At 48.9% G+C, this 19,927-nt stretch overlaps 1 protein-coding gene across 1 annotated transcript in view; it reads right to left on the reverse strand.

The window, feature by feature from the left end:
- The window catches only part of WDR18 (WD repeat domain 18), an 82,805-nt gene extending 64,345 nt beyond the window's left edge, over positions 1-18,460 (reverse strand). The window contains exons 1-2 of the mRNA XM_075338068.1: positions 18,206-18,460; positions 18,022-18,132 (exon numbers count right to left, since the gene is read on the reverse strand). Of these exons, the coding sequence (XP_075194183.1) occupies positions 18,022-18,132; positions 18,206-18,415 (321 nt within the window). The 5' untranslated portion in view covers positions 18,416-18,460. The remainder of the gene's footprint in view (positions 1-18,021; positions 18,133-18,205) is intronic.
- Between the last annotated feature and the right edge of the window lie 1,467 nt (positions 18,461-19,927).

A 19,927-nucleotide genomic window follows, 5' to 3' on the forward strand; every position in this document is an offset into this window, starting at 1 on the left:
TCAGGGCGCTCAGCTGAGCGCCCGGCCGCCGGCATGTTATAGCGCTCAGCTGAGCGCTCGCCCGCCGGCATGTCAGGGCGCCCAGCTGAGCGCTCGGCCGCCGGCATGTCAGGGCGCTCAGCTGAGCGCTCGGCCGCCGGCATGTCAGGGCGCTCAGCTGAGCGCCCGGCCGCCGGCATGTCAGGGCGCTCAGCTGAGCGCTCGACCGCCGGCATGTTATAGCGCTCAGCTGAGTGCTCGACCGCCGGCATGTGAGAGCGCTCGGCCGCCGGCTATTAAGAGCAATCAGCTGATCGTTCACAATAGTCGGCTGTTGGTACTGTAAAGAAGAAGAAAAAAAAAAAAAAAAAATAACGCTTTCCGTTATTTTGTACGATCCGTAGCATTGCGTTGTGCCACTATATGCAACGCATCCGTTGCATCCATCACACAACGCAATGCTATGGAAGCCATCCAACGCAAGTGTGAAACTAGCCTTATCCTCCCCTCACTGGAACATGGAAAGCAACAAGGGGGGAAAATATGAAACACTGTCTCCAAAGTGTAGTCAAATTTTTATTTCAATGCTTTTGTTCAGAATGTAGTTATTAACTTTGCAAATCACTTTAATTAGGGAATTAGTCTTCATTCCTGTAAAAAATGGCATCTACGTGGCTTCCAAACCTTGCTTGTCCTAGCAATATTCAGAAGCCATAACTGCAGAACGTTCTCATTTGGAGTACTGGCGATGGCGTGTGTCCTCCTCAGAAAGATCTACTGCTGCAGCTTCTCCCCAGAGTCACCGAGACCCAGGTGCTGAGCCGACCCATCATAGAGATAAAGGCAGGCACACAGTAGTGAAGAATAACCTCGACACACCAATAAGAAAAAGGAAATTGATGAAATCTCGTTATTTATTTTGCATTCTTGGCATGTGCAGAAACGAAGAAAAGTCCAATGTTTCGACCCTATTTGGGTCTTTATCAAGGGCAAATAATTAAATGATTGACTACTACTATGTAGTTTTTAGAAGAAGTATATATTAGTGTCTTGAATAGAGATGAGCGAACCGGTCCCGGTTCGGCTCGAGGCCGGTTCGCCGAACGGGGGTCCCGTTCGAGTTCGGTTCGTCGAACGTTCGACGAACCGAACTCGAACGTATAGGCTATAATGGGAGGCAATCACAAACACATAAAAATGCATTATAAATGTACACAAACAGTTAATAAACATTGCCATAACACATACCGGTCCTCGCGATCCCTTCTGCACTCTGTCTCCTGCCGCTATTCCATCCGATGATCGCTGAATCCTCCCGGTGACCTGCACTGCCAGCAGAGAAGCAGGACCTATCGTGACGTCAAAATAGCCATGTGACCAGTCACGTGGCTATTATCTCATTGGCTACAGACTGGTCACATGACTATGACACGTCATGTAGGACCTGCGAGTGCATCTCTCCGGTACACGGTGCACATATGTGTATCGCCGTGTACCGGCGACATGCTCTAGCACACGGTCGACTCCCTGTTCCGTTAGGGACCGGCTGACACAGCCGGTCATTAACGGAGATCACCGTTGCCATAGCAACGCAGTTAGCGGTGACGTCACCGCTAACCGCGGCTCCGAGAGCACCGTTGCTATGGTAACGCGTCTGTCAGCGTTACCGCTAGCAGCCAGCACTGATCACTCACTGAGTGAAGGCTGTACGCTGCTTCCCGATTGTAGTGAGCATTCTAGTGAGGATGGAGGTTCCCCAGCCCCAAGTGATGAGCTGGTGAATCTTTTCCTCACTACAATCGTCACTACTACTACACTAGAAAGAAAGAAGACAGAAGAGCAGGATCGTGGAGGGCTGACAGGGGGTAATAAAGATGGAGTCTCTAATGTGTCTGTGTATTTATTTCTATTAAAGTATTTTTTCTCTGTGTGGTGTCTTTTTTAACCCTTTATTGGAGATTCTTAATGGCCGGGTCAAACGTGCCTGACATTAAGAATCTCTGGCTTAATACTGGCTGGTAAAACAAAGCCAGTATTAACTCATGATTACCCAACAAGCCACCCGGCTCCAGGGCTGTTGGAAGAGTTGGATACAGCGCCAGATGATAGCGCTTCTATGAGAGCGCCATTTTCTGGGACGGCTGCGGACTGAAATCCGCAGCAGAGGCGCCCACAAACCTCGGGCTAACCTGTGCTGCGGATTCCAATCCCCAGCTGCCTAGTTGTACCCGGCTGGACACAAAAATAGGGCGAAGCCCACGTCATTTGTTTTTTAATTATTTCATGAAATAAGTGAAATAATTAAAAAAAACGGGCTTCCCTATATTTTTGGTTCCCAGCCGGGTACAAATAGGCAACTGGGGGTTGGAGGCAGCCCGTGGCTGCCAGCTGTACCTGGCTAGCATACAAAAATATGGCGAAGCCCACGTCATTTTTTTGGTGGGCAAAAAACTTCTGCATACAGTCCTGGATGGAGTATGCTGAGCCTTGTAGTTCTGCAGCTGCTGTCTGCTCTTCTCCATACAGACAGACAGCAGCTGCAGAACTACAAGGCTCAGCATACTCCATCCAGGACTGTATGCAGAAGTTTTTTGCCCCCTGAAAAAATTATGTGGGCTTCGCCATATTTTTGTATGCTAGCCAGGTACAGCAGGCAGGTACGGCTGCCCCCAACCCCCAGTTGCCTATTTGTACCCGGCTGGGAACCAAAAATAAAGGGAAGCCCTTTTTTTATTATTTCATGAATTTCATGAAATAATTAGAAAACAAATGACGTAGGCTTTGCCCCATTTTTGTGTCCAGCCAGGTACAACTAAGCAGCTGGGGATTGGAATCCGCACCACCGGTTGGCCTGAGCTTTCTGGGCCCCACTGCTGCGAATTGCAGTCTGTAGCCACCTCAGAAAATGGCATTTTCATAGAAGCGCCATCTTCTGGCGCTGTATCCAACTCTTCCAGCACCTGCCTGCTATACCTGGCTAGCATACAAAAATATGGCAAAGCTCACGTCCTTTTTTTGTAGTTTTTTGGCAAAAAAAATAAAAAATGCTTCCCTGGATTTTCCATTGCCAGTGAAGGTAACACCAAGCAGTGGGGGTTAGCAGCCAGTAGCTGCTTGGATTACCCTTAGCTAGCAATACAAAAAATGCAGCGGGAGCCCATATATATTTTTTTTAATTATTTATTTAAATAACTAAAAATAAAATGGGCTTCCCTGTATTTTGATTGCTGGACATCACAGTGCTGTAAAAATAAATCTTTAAAAAAATGACGTAGCGCTCCGCGGTATTTTTGATTCTCAGCGCAGATAAAGCAGACAGCTATGGGTTGCCACCCCCATCTGCCTGCCGTTACCTTGGTTGGCAATCAAAATACAGGGAAGCCCATTAATTTTTTCTATTTAAAAAATAGTTAAAAAAAAATTACGTTGGGTCCCCCCATTTTTGATAGCCAGCTAGGGTAAAGCAGACGGCTGTAGCCTGAAAACCACAGCTGGCAGCTTTACCGTGGTTGGGGATCCAATGTGGAGGTCCCCTCAGGCTCTTTTTTATAATTATTTTATAAATATTAATAATTACACAATAAAAGTAGGGTCCCCCCCAAATTGGATCACCAGCCAAGGTAAAGCGGACAGCTGTGGTCTGGTATTCTCAGGGTGGGAAGGTCCATAGTTATTGGGCCTTCACAGCCTAAAAATAGCAGGCCGCAGGCACCCCAGACGTGGCGCATCCACTAGATGCGCCAATCCTGGCGCTTCACCCCAGCTCATCCCGTGCCCTGGTGCAGTGGCAAACGGGGTAATAAATCGGGTTGATACTAGCTGTAAAGTCACCTGAGATCAAGCCCAGCAGTTTGTGATGTCATGGCGTCTATTAGATACCCAACATCATAAACTGTCAGTACTAACAAAAACAAAAAATCGACAAAAGAAATTTATTTGAAAAAACAGTCCCCAAAACATTTCCTCTTTCACCAATTTATTGTAAGAAAAAAAATAAAGGGGTCCCACGACGACTCTGGACCGTCTAGAATATGGGGGGGAGACACTCAGGGAACGTATCCCCCATTTTCTAGGAGTGCGGACCCTTCATGTGAGGAGTGTGGGTGCAATGAATCTGCACTCACTCTCCCCGGGTCCACAGCAGCAGAGTCCATGTCGTAATGGTTGCTACCAAAGCTGCAATGCCCTGCTCATGAGGTAAGGGCATGCCTAATCAGGAGAACTACTGTAGAGGAAGCTCTGCTCACTGGTATATAGGTGCTCAGAGGTAATAATAGATAAAATTAGTGAGTAACCTCGGCACTCTAAATCTCCCAGACTAAGTCAGTAAGTCAGAACGGATAGTAATGCAAAATCACTCTTTATTGGTCCGTATTAAGAATTTTTTTTTTTCATAAGCATATATGTTTTTGTCCAAAACAAGTTACAAATGACGTTTCGGCCTGAGCCTTCGTCAGATTGGACTTATCTGCATGTAATCATGAAAAATGACAATAATCAGTATCACATAAGAGTGAGAGAACAATAACAAACTCGAACAATGTAGAGGTACAATTGGGATGCAGCAAAAAAAATTGCAACACAGCAAGAAATGAAACACATGATACAAATGTCATAATACAGTACAAGGACAATATAGTAATGACAAATATGGGGTCAGAGTAGGCTTAGACAGCTCTGGTACGAAAGAGATGTCAATCATAAAGTAACATGTGCAGTAGGTGTAGAGCTACAGTATGCATGGCAGAGCTAATGGGTAGACTGACCATAGAAAAAGAACGGAGAAAAAGTGGAGAAAAAGTGGAGAAAAAGTGGAGCATAAGAGGAGAAAAAGTGGAGAAAAAGTGGAGAAAAAAGTGGAGAAAAAGTGGAGCATAAGAGGAGAAAAAGTGGAGAAAAAAGTGGAGAAAAAGTGGAGAAAAAGTGGAGCATAAGAGGAGAAAAAGTGGAGAAAAAAGTGGAGAAAAAGTGGAGAAAAAGTGGAGCATAAGAGGAGAAAAAGTGGAGATTAAGAGGAGAAAAAGTGGAGATTAAGAGGAGAAAAAGTGGAGAAAAAGTGGAGAAAAAGTGGAGCATAAGAGGAGAAAAAGTGGAGAAAAAAGTGGAGAAAAAGTGGAGAAAAAGTGGAGCATAAGAGGAGAAAAAGTGGAGATTAAGAGGAGAAAAAGTGGAGAAAAAGTGGAGCATAAGAGGAGAAAAAGTGGAGAAAAAGTGGAGCATAAGAGGAGAAAAAGTGGAGAAAAAGTGGAGAAAAAGTGGAGAAAAAGTGGAGATTAAGAGGAGAAAAAGTGGAGAAAAAGTGGAGCATAAGAGGAGAAAAAGTGGAGATTAAGAGGAGAAAAAGTGGAGAAAAAGTGGAGCATAAGAGGAGAAAAAGTGGAGAAAAAGTGGAGAAAAAAGTGGAGAAAAAGTGGAGCATAAGAGGAGAAAAAGTGGAGAAAAAAGTGGAGAAAAAGTGGAGAAAAAGTGGAGAAAAAGTGGAGCATAAGAGGAGAAAAAGTGGAGAAAAAAGTGGAGAAAAAGTGGAGAAAAAGTGGAGCATAAGAGGAGAAAAAGTGGAGATTAAGAGGAGAAAAAGTGGAGAAAAAGTGGAGCATAAGAGGAGAAAAAGTGGAGAAAAAAGTGGAGAAAAAGTGGAGAAAAAGTGGAGAAAAAGTGGAGCATAAGAGGAGAAAAAGTGGAGAAAAAAGTGGAGAAAAAGTGGAGAAAAAGTGGAGCATAAGAGGAGAAAAGAAGGGAATTTTGTTTACTTACCGTAAATTCCTTTTCTTCTAGCTCCAATTGGGAGACCCAGACAGTGGGTGTATAGCTACTGCCTCTGGAGGCCGCACAAAGAACTACACTTAAAAGTGTAAGGCCCCTCCCCTTCTGGCTATACACCCTCCCGTAGGAGTACGGATTCCTCAGTTTTAGTACCAAAGCAAGAAGGAGGAAAGCCAATAACAGTTTCAAAAACAAATTCAATCCGATAACTAGATCGGAGAACTTAAGAAACAACGTGAACAACATGTGCACCCGAAAAAAACGAAACCCTAAAAACAAATAGGGCGGGTGCTGGGTCTCCCAATTGGAGCTAGAAGAAAAGGAATTTACGGTAAGTAAACAAAATTCCCTTCTTCTTTTTCGCTCCTAATTGGGAGACCCAGACAGTGGGACGTCCAAAAGCAGTCCCTGGGTGGGTAAAAAGATACCACATGAACGGGCTGTCATACAGCCTCTTCCTACAGGTGGGCCACCGCCGCCTGGAGGACCCGTCTACCTAGGCTGGCGTCTGCCGAAGCGTAGGTATGCACTTGATAGTGTTTGGTAAACGTGTGCAGACTCGACCAGGTAGCCGCCTGGCACACTTGCTGAGCCGTAGCCTGATGCCTCAACGCCCAGGACGCACCAACGGCTCTGGTAGAATGGGCCTTCAGTCCAGATGGAATCTGAAGCCCAGCAGAACGGTATGTGTGAAGAATTGGTTCCTTGATCCACCGCGCCAGGGTGGATTTGGAAGCTTGCGATCCCTTATGCTGACCAGCGACTAGGACAAAGAGCGCATCCGAACGGCGTAGAGGCGCCGTGCGAGAAATGTAAATCCTGAGTGCTCTCACCAGGTCCAACAGATGTAAACCCTTTTCAAATTGGTGAACTGGATGCGGACACAAAGATGGCAAGGTGATATCCTGATTGAGATGAAAGGAAGAAACCACCTTGGGAGAAAACTCTGGAATTGGACGCAGTACTACCTTGTCTTGGTGAAACACCAGGAAGGGAGATTTGCAAGATAACGCCGCCAGCTCGGACACTCTTCGAAGAGATGTGACCGCTACAAGAAAAACTACCTTTTGTGAAAGCCGAGAAAGGGGAACCTCTTTCAAGGGCTCGAAAGGCGGCTTTTGAAGAGCAAGGAGAACCTTGTTCAGATCCCAGGGTTCCAATGGCCGTCTGTAAGGAGGAACGATATGACAAACTCCTTGGAGAAACGTGCGTACTTTAGAAAGCTGTGCCAAGCGCTTCTGAAAGAATACGGATAACGCGGAGACTTGACCCTTAAGCGAGCTAAGGGACAAACCTTTTTCCAACCCAGACTGCAGGAAGGAAAGAAAAATTGGCAATGCAAATGGCCAGGGAGAAAACCCTTGAGCCAAACACCACGCTAAGAATATCTTCCACGTTCTGTGATAGATCTTAGCTGAGGATGGTTTTCTAGCCTGTCTCATTGTGGCAACAACTCCCTGAGATAAACCTGAGGCCGCTAGGATCCAGGACTCAATGGCCACACAGTCAGGTTCAGGGCCGCAGAATTCTGATGGAAAAACGGCCCTTGAGACAGCAGATCTGGACGGTCTGGTAGTGCCCACGGCTGGCCTACCGTGAGATGCCACAGATCCGGGTACCACGACCTTCTTGGCCAATTTGGAGCGACGAGTATGGCTCGTTGGCAGTCGGACTTGATTTTCCGGAGAACTCTGGGTAACAATGCTAGAGGTGGGAACACATAGGGGAGTCGGAATTGCGACCAATCCTGAACCAATGCGTCTGCCGCCAGCGCTCGGTGATCGTGAGACCGTGCCATGAAAACTGGGACCTTGTTGTTGTGCCGTGACGCCATCAGATCGACGTCCGGCGACCCCCAGCGGCAACAGATCTGTTGAAACACGTCCGGGTGAAGGGACCATTCTCCTGCGTCCATGCCCTGGCGACTGAGAAAGTCCGCTTCCCAGTTTTCCACGCCTGGGATGTGAACTGCAGATATGGTGGACGCTCTGCTTTCCACCCACGTCAAAATCCGCTGGACTTCTTGAAAAGCTTGGCGACTGCGTGTTCCCCCTTGGTGGTTGATGTACGCCACCGCTGTGGAGTTGTCCGACTGAATCCGAATCTGCTTGCCTTCCAGCCATTGTTGGAAGGCTCGCAGAGCAAGATAGATTGCTCTGATTTCTAGAACATTGATCTGCAAGGTGGACTCTTCCTGAGTCCACGTCCCCTGAGCCCTGTGGTGGAGAAACACCGCTCCCCACCCTGATAGGCTCGCATCTGTCGTGACCACTGCCCAGGACGGGGGAAGGAACGACTTTCCCTGTGACAATGAGTTGGGGAGAAGCCACCAAAGTAGAGAGTCCTTGGCAGTCTGAGAGAGGGAGACCGTCCTGTCGAGGGACGTCGATCTCCCATCCCATTGGCGCAGAATGTCCCATTGGAGAGGGCGCAGATGAAACTGCGCGAACGGGACTGCCTCCATTGCTGCTACCATCTTTCCTAGGAAATGCATGAGGCGCCTCAGTGAGTGCGACTGGCTCTGAAGGAGAGATTGCACTCCAGTCCGTAGCGAGCACTGCTTGTCCAGTGGAAGCCTCACTATCGCTGATAGAGTATGAAACTCCATGCCAAGATAAGTCAGAGATTGGGTCGGGGTTAGATGAGACTTTGGAAAGTTGATAATCCACCCGAAAGTCTGGAGAGTGTCTAGCGCCACCTCCAGACTGTGTTGGCATGCTTCTTGAGAGGATGCCTTTATAAGCAGGTCGTCTAGATACGGGATGACCGAGTGACCCTGCGAGTGCAGAACAGCTACTACTGCTGCCATGACTTTGGTGAAGACCCGGGGGGCTGTTGCCAGACCGAAGGGTAACGCTACGAACTGTAGGTGCTCGTCGTGTATGACGAAACGTAGGAAACGCTGATGCTCTGGTGCAATCGGCACGTGGAGATACGCATCTTTGATGTCTATTGATGCTAGAAAATCTCCCTGAGACATTGAGGCTATGACGGAGCGTAGGGATTCCATCCGGAACCTCCTGACTTTTACGTGTCTGTTGAGCAACTTCAGATCCAGGACGGGACGATACGATCCGTCCTTTTTTGGGACCACAAACAGATTGGAGTAAAAACCGTGACCCTGTTCCTGAAGAGGGACGGAGGTCACCACTCCTTCCGCCTTTAGAGCGGCCACCGCCTGCCACAGAGCATCGGCTCGGTCTGGTGGTGGAGAAGTTCGGAAGAAACGAGTTGGCGGACGAGAACTGAACTCTATCCTGTACCCGTGAGATAGAATATCTCTCACCCAACGGTCTTTGACGCTTGCTAGCCAAATGTCGCCAAAGTGGGACAGCCTCCCACCGACCGCGGGCGTGGGTATCGGAGACCGCAAGTCAGGAGGACGTCGTTTTGGCAACGGTTCCTCCGGCTGGTCTTTTTGGGCGTGACTGAGACCTCCAAGGATTTGAACGTCTCTGGTCCTTTTGAGTCTTTTTTGACGAGGCGAATTGGGACCTGCCCTGTCCTCGAAAGGACCGATAACCAGACTGACCCCTCCTCTGTTGGGGCTTGTTTTGTCTGTGTTGCGGTAAGGAAGAGTCCTTACCCTTGGAGTGTTTGATGATTTCATCCAAACGCTCTCCAAACAATCGGTCACGGGAAAAAGGCAAATTGGTTAAGCACTTCTTGGAATGAGAATCTGCTTTCCAATGTCTCAACCACAGAGCCCTACGCAAAACAACTGAGTTGGCTGACGCCACTGCCGTGCGGCTTGTAGCGTCCAGAACAGCATTAATCGCGTACGACGCGAATGCCGCCATTTGCGAGGTCAATGGTGCTACCTGCGGGGCAAATGCACGTGTGACTGAGTCGACTCGCGCAAGCCCGGCCGTGATAGCTTGGAGTGCCCATACGGCCGCAAAAGAAGGCGCTAATGACGCTCCAATCGCTTCATAGATGGATTTCAGCCAGAGCTCCATCTGCCTGTCAGTGGCATCTTTAAGTGCCGCTCCATCTTCAACAGCAACCAAGGATCTAGCTGCCAGCCTGGAAATTGGAGGATCCACTTTTGGACACTGGGTCCAACCCTTGACCACTTCAGAGGGAAAAGGGTAGCGTGTATCTTTAAGTCGTTTAGGAAAACGCCTTTCAGGATAAGCGTGGGGTTTCTGGATTGCGTCTCTGAAGTCAGCGTGGTCCAGAAAAGTGCTTAATGTACGCTTAGGGTATCTGAAATGGATTCTCTCGTGCTGCGAAGCTGACTCCTCTACAGGAGGAGCTGGTGGGGAAATATTCAACATCTTATTGATGTTAAATATAAGATCATTAACTATGGCGTCACCATCTGGTGTATCTAGATTGAGAGCGGTCCCAGGATCAGAATCCTGATCAGTTACGTCCGCCTCATCACCCATAGATTCATCCCGCTGGGATCCAGACCATTGAGATGAATGTGAAGGCCCGTCATAACGAGCCCGCTTAGGCTGCCCGGGGCCATCGTCCGAGTCAGAGTCTTCACCCTGAGGTGTAGATGCCCGTCCCGGAGCTAGGAGCTGAGGGGGACCAGGGGGCAATGATTGCACAGTGTCCGTGGCCTGAAGTACAGGCCTAGCTCGCAATGTGTCAAGAATTTGTGACATAGTGAGAGACATTCTGTCAGCAAAAGCTGCAAACTCAGTTCCTGTCACCTGGACAGCATTCACAGGTGGTACACCCTGGGACACGTCCAGCAGAGGTCCCGACTGTGCAAGCGCCGCAGGGGCCGAGCACTGCACACAATGGGGGTCCGTGGAGCCTGCCGGTAGAAAAGTCCCACATGCGGTGCAGGAAGCATATAATGTCTGTGCTTTGGCACCCTTGCGTTTTACGGGCGACATGCTGCTGGCTCTCTGCATGTGAGAGAGTCTATAGCCAAAAGGGCGACCAGCGCTATGCAGTACAAAGTATTTGTAGCAACAAAATACTAAGAATACTACGAGCACAAGAGGGGGTGAGCCCTGAGGGCTGCTTACCGCCCGCTGAACAGCGGGTAAGAGGCTGCAGATGCCTTGTCTGGGTCTCCCCGGCTCCCCTCTGCAGCGCAGCGTGTCTGGCAAGAATGGCTGCCGGCTTGTGTGGAGAGGGGCGGTCCGTGGGAGTTCCCAAACAAAAGTGCGGGAACAGTGTCCCCTCTGTGCTGACTGTGAGGGCTGGAGTATGTAAAAACGACTCCAGCCCTCAGCGCTGATGCACTGGCCAGCGTCCCGCCCCTCTCCTGACTGGCAGGTCTGGGGGCGGGAACGAACGAAAGCAGGCCGCAAAAGCCGGGGACTCGAGTTATCAGCGCGGCCGCCGTAAAAGCGCGGGCCGCGCTGAAGTCCCCGGCGCACTACAAGTGCCAGCCGCGCCGCTATTCTAGCGGCCGGCGCGACCGAGTCCTCGGTCCGTGGAGACGTGGGCAGCGTCCCGCCCCTCTCCTGACTGGCAGGTCCGGGGGCGGGAACGAACGGAAACAGGCCGCGAAAAAAGCCGGGGACTGTAGTTATCAGCGCGGCCGCCGTAAAAGCGCAGGCCGCGCTGAAGTCCCCGGCGCACTACAAGTGCCAGCCGTGCCGCAGCCCCAGCGGCCGGCGCGGCCGATCCCATAAGTGTGCCTGCTTCAGCTAAGCTGAATGAGGCCATGGCACAGGCGCCGCAGCGCTGACGTCCCCCGGCGCACTACAACACCCAGCATGCTGCGGTGTGAGCGCCAAATGCACGGGGACACAGAGTACCTTAAGGAAGCAGGGCCATGTCCCTGACGTACTCCGCTCCATCCAGCATCTTCTCCAGGGGCTGTAGATGGAGCCCGGTCTCAGTGCCTGGAGACCGGTAAATCCCACTTCACCCAGAGCCCTGTAAAAAGGGATGGGGAAGGAATCAGCATGTGGGCTCCTGCCGCCGTACCCGCAATGGGTACCTCAACCTTACAAACACCTCCGACATAAGTGGGGTGAGAAGGGAGCATGCTGGGGACACTGTATGTGTCCTCTTTTCTTCCATCCGACATAGTCAGCAGCTGCTGCTGACTAAAAACAATGGAGCTATGCGTGCGTGTCTGACCTCCTTGCGCACAAAGCTAAAACTGAGGAATCCGTACTCCTACGGGAGGGTGTATAGCCAGAAGGGGAGGGGCCTTACACTTTTAAGTGTAGTTCTTTGTGCGGCCTCCAGAGGCAGTAGCTATACACCCACTGTCTGGGTCTCCCAATTAGGAGCGAAAAAGAAAGTGGAGAAAAAGTGGAGAAAAAAGTGGAGAAAAAGTGGAGCATAAGAGGAGAAAAAGTGGAGAAAAAAGTGGAGAAAAAGTGGAGAAAAAGTGGAGCATAAGAGGAGAAAAAGTGGAGAAAAAAGTGGAGAAAAAGTGGAGAAAAAGTGGAGCATAAGAGGAGAAAAAGTGGAGATTAAGAGGAGAAAAAGTGGAGAAAAAGTGGAGAAAAAGTGGAGAAAAAGTGGAGCATAAGAGGAGAAAAAGTGGAGAAAAAAGTGGAGAAAAAGTGGAGAAAAAGTGGAGCATAAGAGGAGAAAAAGTGGAGATTAAGAGGAGAAAAAGTGGAGAAAAAGTGGAGCATAAGAGGAGAAAAAGTGGAGAAAAAGTGGAGCATAAGAGGAGAAAAAGTGGAGAAAAAGTGGAGAAAAAGTGGAGAAAAAGTGGAGAAAAAGTGGAGAAAAAGTGGAGAAAAAGTGGAGAAAAAGTGGAGAAAAAGTGGAGAAAAAGTGGAGAAAAAGTGGAGCATAAGAGGAGAAAAAGTGGAGATTAAGAGGAGAAAAAGTGGAGATTAAGAGGAGAAAAAGTGGAGAAAAAGTGGAGAAAAAGTGGAGAAAAAAGTGGAGAAAAAGTGGAGCATAAGCGGAGAAAAAGTGGAGAAAAAAGTGGAGAAAAAAGTGGAGAAAAAGTGGAGAAAAAGTGGAGAAAAAGTGGAGAAAAAGTGGAGAAAAAGTGGAGCATAAGAGGAGAAAAAGTGGAGAAAAAAGTGGAGAAAAAGTGGAGAAAAAGTGGAGCATAAGAGGAGAAAAAGTGGAGATTAAGAGGAGAAAAAGTGGAGAAAAAGTGGAGCATAAGAGGAGAAAAAGTGGAGAAAAAGTGGAGCATAAGAGGAGAAAAAGTGGAGAAAAAGTGGAGAAAAAGTGGAGAAAAAGTGGAGCATAAGAGGAGAAAAAGTGGAGATTAAGAGGAGAAAAAGTGGAGAAAAAGTGGAGCATAAGAGGAGAAAAAGTGGAGCATAAGAGGCGAAAAAGTGGAGAAAAAGTGGAGATTAAGAGGAGAAAAAGTGGAGAAAAAGTGGAGCATAAGAGGAGAAAAAGTGGAGAAAAAGTGGAGCATAAGAGGAGAAAAAGTGGAGAAAAAGTGGAGAAAAAGTGGAGATTAAGAGGAGAAAAAGTGGAGAAAAAGTGGAGCATAAGAGGAGAAAAAGTGGAGAAAAAGTGGAGCATAAGAGGAGAAAAAGTGGAGAAAAAGTGGAGAAAAAGTGGAGCATAAGAGGAGAAAAGTGGAGAAAAAAGTGGAGAAAAAGTGGAGAAAAAGTGGAGCATAAGAGGAGAAAAAGTGGAGAAAAAGTGGAGAAAAAGTGGAGAAAAAGTGGAGAATAAGTGGAGAAAAAAATGGAGAAAAAGTGGAGAAAAAGTGGAAAAAAAAATGGAGAAAAAGTGGAGCACCCTTTGGTACCTTTCATGTGGCACTAAGGGGTGCTTAGCTTTGTATTTAGCCAAAAAAATGAAAAAAAAAATGACGTAGGGTTCCCCCTAGTTTTGTAGCCAGCTAGGGTAAAGCAGACGGCTGCAGCCTGCAGACCACAGCTGGCAACCTCACCTTGGCTGGTAATCCAAAACTGAGGGCACCCCACGCTGTTATTTTAAATTAAATAAATAATTAAAAAAAAAAACACGTAGGGGTCCCCCAAAATTTGATCACCAGCCAAGGTAAAGCAGACAGCTGGGGCCTGATATTCTCAGACTAGGGAGGTCCATGGTTATTGGAATCTCCCCAGCCTAAAAATAGCAGGCCGCAGCCGCCCCAGAAGTGGCGCATCCATTAGATGCGCCAATCCTGGTGCTTCGCCCCAGCTCATCCCGCGCCCTGGTGCGGTGGCAAACGGGGTAATATATGGGGTTAATACCAGATGTGTAATGTCACCTGGCATCAAGCCCTGGGGTTGGTGAGGTCAGGCGTCTATCAGATACCCGACATCACCAACCCAGTCAGTAATAAAAAAAAATAGACGACAAACACATTTTTATTTGAAAAAACACTCCCCAAAACATTCCCTCTTTAACCAATTTATTAGATTGAAAAACAAATCCAGGTCTGGTGTAATCCAAGGGGTTGCCATGACGACGCACACTGTCCCAGTCAATGAAGAGCAGGATGTTCCCCATTGGCTGGGAGAGCAGTGCAGTGACCTGAGCTAACATCAATGGGTCAGCCCAGGTCACTGCAGGGGGGTGACAAGTGCTGCTGTCAGCGAGGTACATTACCTGCGCTGATCTCCAGCACTGCCGACAGCCCCTGTCACTGAGGTCAATGACCGGCTTCACACCAAGTCTCGCGAGAGGTCCGTGACGTCACCGCTAGTCAGTCTCGGGTCGGAAGCGAGAGGTGATGTGACAAGCGGCGGCCATGGAGGACAGTGACAGCGCTGAGGTCGGGATGGCGGGACTTCATCACCGCAGGTAAGCAGAGCAAGGGGGGGGGGGAGGGATGTGTATATGTGTGTGTGTGTGTGTGTGTGTGTGTGTATGTATGTGTACATGCCGCGGGCAGGAGGGGGCGGAGCGAGCTGAGCGGGAAAGTGTGGGCTTCCTGCACGTAACTAAGATAAACATCGGGTTACTAACCAAAGCGCTTTGCTTGGATACCCGATGTTTATCTTGGTTACCAGCTTGTGGCAGGCTGCCAGCGATGGCTCCTGCAAACTGCAGCTGTAAAAAGCCCTGCTTTTTACTGCTAGAACCGTTCTCGAACATATCTAGAACTATCGAGCTTTTAGCAAAAAGCTCGAGTTCTAGTTCGATCTCGAACAGCCCAAAAATCACTCGAGCCTAGAACTGGAGAACCACGAACCGCGAACCGCGCTCAACTCTAGTCTTGAATACATGCCTTGAATTCATATTAAGGCCCTTTGCGCACTAGAAAGTTGACTTTTCTTAAGAAAATTCTGGACCCTCTGAAAGATTACCACACCTGCGGTAAAAAAAAAAAAAAACAAAAAAAAAAAACACAGCAAACCGCGCCCGAAATCCACATGCGGTTTTACCGTGGTTTTCTGCAAATTTGCTGCGGTATGTCCCTGCGTTAGTTTGATAGCACAGGGAAATACGCACCTGTCCCCGCTCCTGCTGTCCGTGGTGCTGAAGTCTCCTGTGATGCTGTGTCCCGTGCGGCTGTCTCCGGCGCTCTGCTACCTACAGGTCGCTGTGCAGTGCATAACTGCATATGCATGAGCTGGCCTGGAAGCAGGAGACTAGCGTCGGAGGCAGCCTTGCTGGAAAAGGCGAGTATAAGATCAGCGGTGACGTCAGTCAGCTGATGTGCAGTGATAGCTGAAGTCCCTGCTGATCCCGCGCGGCTCACTTCACTTGCGGCCTGACCCTCACAGTGAGCAGTCATGTTCTATAGCCACTGGCTGTGTCAGGTGTAGCAGTGCTGAAAGCGTCATAGGACCTCGTGTGAATTACGTCGGACCTGGAGGGCTGTTATTGGTGGGGTTAATAAAGTGGTGAAAGAGGGGGCTTTTTTGTCTTTTATTTTAAATAAAGAATTTTTTGGTGTTTGTGTTTATTTACTTTCACTTACAGTTTAGTGATGAGGAGGTGTCTCATAAACGCTGTCATTAACTCCTTATTACCCCAACTGCCACCGCATCAGGGCAACGGGAAGAGCCGGGAAAAGTCCCGGGACTGTCACATCTAATGGATGTGGCAATTCCGGGCGGCTACTGGCTGATATTTTTAGGCTGGGGGGGGCACACCATAACGTGGGGCTCCACAGCCTGAGAACACCAGCCCCCAGCTGCGAGGCTTTATCTTGGCTGGTTATCAAAATTGGGGGGACCACACGCCATATCTTTTAATTATTTATTTTACTGTACGCTATAGACCCGCCCACCGGTGAGCAGGGAAGGCGTGAATATGTTAAGAGCCTAATGAGCGGTGGCTCTGAAAGATGAAAGAGCTGCCGCGGGAGGAGTGTGACAGCCGCCCAGTCATCGGTGAGTATATAGCGCTTGCTCCTACCCCTTTACGCCATATTGTGTTCCCCATAAACTTTATATGGGTAGCAGCTCTGGCCAGATACCGTGGATCAATCCTCCGCCGCCTCATAGTCAGAGGGTGATTGGTCTGCCAGCCCTCCAAACCGCAAGGACCTGCGGAAATTAAGTGACATGCACATTAATTACGCAGCAAAACCCGCAGGGACAAAAAAGAAAAACGCACTGTGCGCACAGCATTTTTTTATCCCCTTAGGTTTTGCTGGAGAAAAACTGCAGAAATATTATAAACAAAATAAAAGAAAATCTGCAGCATTCCTTCAGCGAAATCCGTGGCAATTCCGCGGTAAAATCCGCAGCATGTGCACAGGGACTAAAACTCTTAATGTTGAGGTGACTGTAACATGGAAATCTCACGTTGCAGGAAATAATCCAGGGGAAGTGAGTGGAAGTAGGCCGGTGGTGGAACAGCGTTAGTTAAATGTCGCTCAGTTGGAACCATATAGCGCTACAAGAGGATGGAGGATATTAGCAGTGCCACTACGGTATAAGGGAGGCTGGTCTAAATGGGAAATCAGCTGCTGTATCTACAATAAGGAGCACTTATTAAATGTATAATGTAAGATCCCTATTCAATTTGGTGTAAACCAGCACCAGTCCTATATGTGGCCCATGGGATTAATATGATAAAGCTTGGTATGTTATGGTGTATGGGCAGGTGCCCAATTGAAATGGAATGGTATAGTGCCTCCGGTGGTGGTTCAGGTGAGGATGAGACCACATATGTGACTGGTGCTGGCTTACACCAAAATGAATAGGGATCTTACATTATACATTTAACAAGTGCTCCTTATTGTAGATACAGCAGCTGATTTCCCATTTAGACCAGCCTCCCTTATACCGTAGTGGCTCTGCGAAGATCCTCCATCCTCTTGTAGCGCTATATGGTTCCAACTGAGCGACATTTAACTAACGCTGTTCCACCACCGGCCTACTTCCCCTGGATTATTTCCATGTTACATTCACCCCAACATTAAGAGCTTTTAAAGGGAACCTGTCAGCAGAAATTACGCAATAAACCTAAAAGATTCCGTTACGCGGTTATGATTGGTGGTGTGCTGCTCCCCCCATCTATTTCCAGCTCCAGGTAAAGATGGGTAATAGGTGACGTGGGGTCATATGGCCAGCACATAACGGTGGAGGCAGAGTGGAAAGCGTGGGCACGAGATTATGGGCGGGTACTTGCTGATGACAATCACAGCGCCGCCCATAATCTCACGCCTGCGCAATCACGTCACCAGCGGTCACACTGCTCAGTCCCGCGAGAGTGGCACTGGGCATGCGCGAGACCTCAAGAGCACTGGGCGGCGTCCTCATATATGGAAATGAGCGATGGGGGACGGCGTAAAGCGGCAGGGAGAATAACGGACGCAAGACAGCCCGCCCCTGTGACCATAAAAAAAAATTTGCATATAAAAAGGTAAGACTTTATAAAGTATTTATTTTGGTCAGAAAGGGGGCACAATAGAAACAGGACCCTTTCCAGAATGCAGCCCAGGAGCTGCAGAGGGGGAATCTTTTATGTTTATTGTGAAATTTCTGCTGACAGGTTCCCTTTAATCTGAATTCAAGGCACTAATATATACTTCTAAGACCCAAATAGGGTTGAAATGTTGGACTTTTGTTTCTACACATGCCATGAATACAGAATAAACAAGATTTCATCAATTTCCTTCTTATTGGTGTGCCGAGGTCACTCTTTACGTCTGGCACCTGACATTTTATAGTCGAGCCAGGTCATATTGAGGTGGGGAAAAGAAAAGGGTTTGGGGGACACAAAAAAAACAAATAGTTGCATGTATTAATTTTTATAGGAATGAAGATAAATGTAATAAAGTGATTTTCAAAGTATTGTTATGATGGAAGACAACATTCTTAAAAATAAAAAAAAAATATGAACCTTTAGCTACTAACTATAAATCACAAAAGACAGCTGAGAATGGGCTGCTTGTCTGCAGCGCTCTATAGCCCCGCGCCCAGGAGGGGTGAGCACTGACAAGCTGCAGGCACTCACCTCCCACAGGTACACGCTCTCTGCGATGCCGGCCGCCAGGTACAGGCCATTAGGGGACGCGGCCAGGCACGTCACTGGCGCCGAGCACACGATCTTCTGCTGCAGCTGATCCTGCAGGGAAAGCACAGCCAGGGGTTACCTCAGGAGCCAGCAGCGGGAGCCGCCCGCGCCCCGGGACACCCACCTTCCTCTGTAGCTCCCACACATTGATGTAGTTCTTCCCCAGCTGTCCTCCGAGGAGATACTGCCCGCCCAGCATCACCAGGCCCCGAGTGGACGTGTTTCCTCCACGATAGGTGAGTAGCACCGCTCCCGTCTGCGGATCCCATGCCGAACAATTAGCAACTTGTCCCGCCGCGTCTGTACTTAACACGAGCTCTAAGGGCGCCGCCATGTTTGCCCTGGCAAAGAGTCACGTGTTCGCTACGCAAGCAGTGCTGTGGACGTCACGTGAGTCGTGTCTGCCACTGAGATAGACGTTACCCTGCGCTTATTCGCACGCATAGTGTGAGCCGAGGCTGAGCGTAGTGCAGCTAGTCCTGCCTTCATGTGGGCACTATATCCTCCCGGTTCATGTGGGCACTATATCCTCCCGGTTCATGTGGGCACTATATCCTCCTGGTTCATGTGGGCACTATATCCTCCCGGTTCATGTGGGCACTATATCCTCCTGGTTCATGTGGGCACTATATCCTCCCGGTTCATGTGGGCACTATATCCTCCCGGTTCATGTGGGCACTATATCCTCCCGGTTCATGTGGGCACTATATCCTCCTGGTTCATGTGGGCACTATATCCTCCCGGTTCATGTGGGCACTATATCCTCCCGGTTCATGTGGGCACTATATCCTCCCGGTTCATGTGGGCACTATATCCTCCCGGTTCATGTGGGCACTATATCCTCCCGGTTCATGTGGGCACTATATCCTCCTGCCTTCATGTGGGCACTATATCCTCCTGCCTTCATGTGGGCACTATATCCTCCCGGTTCATGTGGGCACTATATCCTCCCGGTTCATGTGGGCACTATATCCTCCTGGTTCATGTGGGCACTATATCCTCCCGGTTCATGTGGGCACTATATCCTCCCGGTTCATGTGGGCACTATATCCTCCCGGTTCATGTGGGCACTATATCCTCCTGCCTTCATGTGGGCACTATATCCTCCTGCCTTCATGTGGGCACTATATCCTCCCGGTTCATGTGGGCACTATATCCTCCCGGTTCATGTGGGCACTATATCCTCCCGGTTCATGTGGGCACTATATCCTCCTGGTTCATGTGGGCACTATATCCTCCTGGTTCATGTGGGCACTATATCCTCCTGCCTTCATGTGGGCACTATATCCTCCTGGTTCATGTGGGCACTATATCCTCCTGCCTTCATGTGGGCACTATATCCTCCTAGTTCATGTGGGCACTATATCCTCCTAGTTCATGTGGGCACTATATCCTCCTGGTTCATGTGGGCACTATATCCTGGTTCATGTGGGCACTATATCCTCCCGGTTCATGTGGGCACTATATCCTCCCGGTTCATGTGGGCACTATATCCTCCCGGTTCATGTGGGCACTATATCCTCCCGGTTCATGTGGGCACTATATCCTCCTGGTTCATGTGGGCACTATATCCTCCTGGTTCATGTGGGCACTATATCCTCCTGCCTTCATGTGGGCACTATATCCTCCTAGTTCATGTGGGCACTATATCCTCCTGGTTCATGTGGGCACTATATCCTCCTGCCTTCATGTGGGCACTATATCCTCCTAGTTCATGTGGTCACTATATCCTCCTAGTTCATGTGGGCACTATATCCTCCTGGTTCATGTGGGCACTATATCCTGGTTCATGTGGGCACTATATCCTCCCGGTTCATGTGGGCACTATATCCTCCCGGTTCATGTG

The sequence above is a fragment of the Anomaloglossus baeobatrachus genome, chromosome 1 (assembly GCF_048569485.1).
Source record: "Anomaloglossus baeobatrachus isolate aAnoBae1 chromosome 1, aAnoBae1.hap1, whole genome shotgun sequence".
In the NCBI taxonomy this organism is placed as follows: Eukaryota; Metazoa; Chordata; class Amphibia; order Anura; family Aromobatidae; genus Anomaloglossus; species Anomaloglossus baeobatrachus.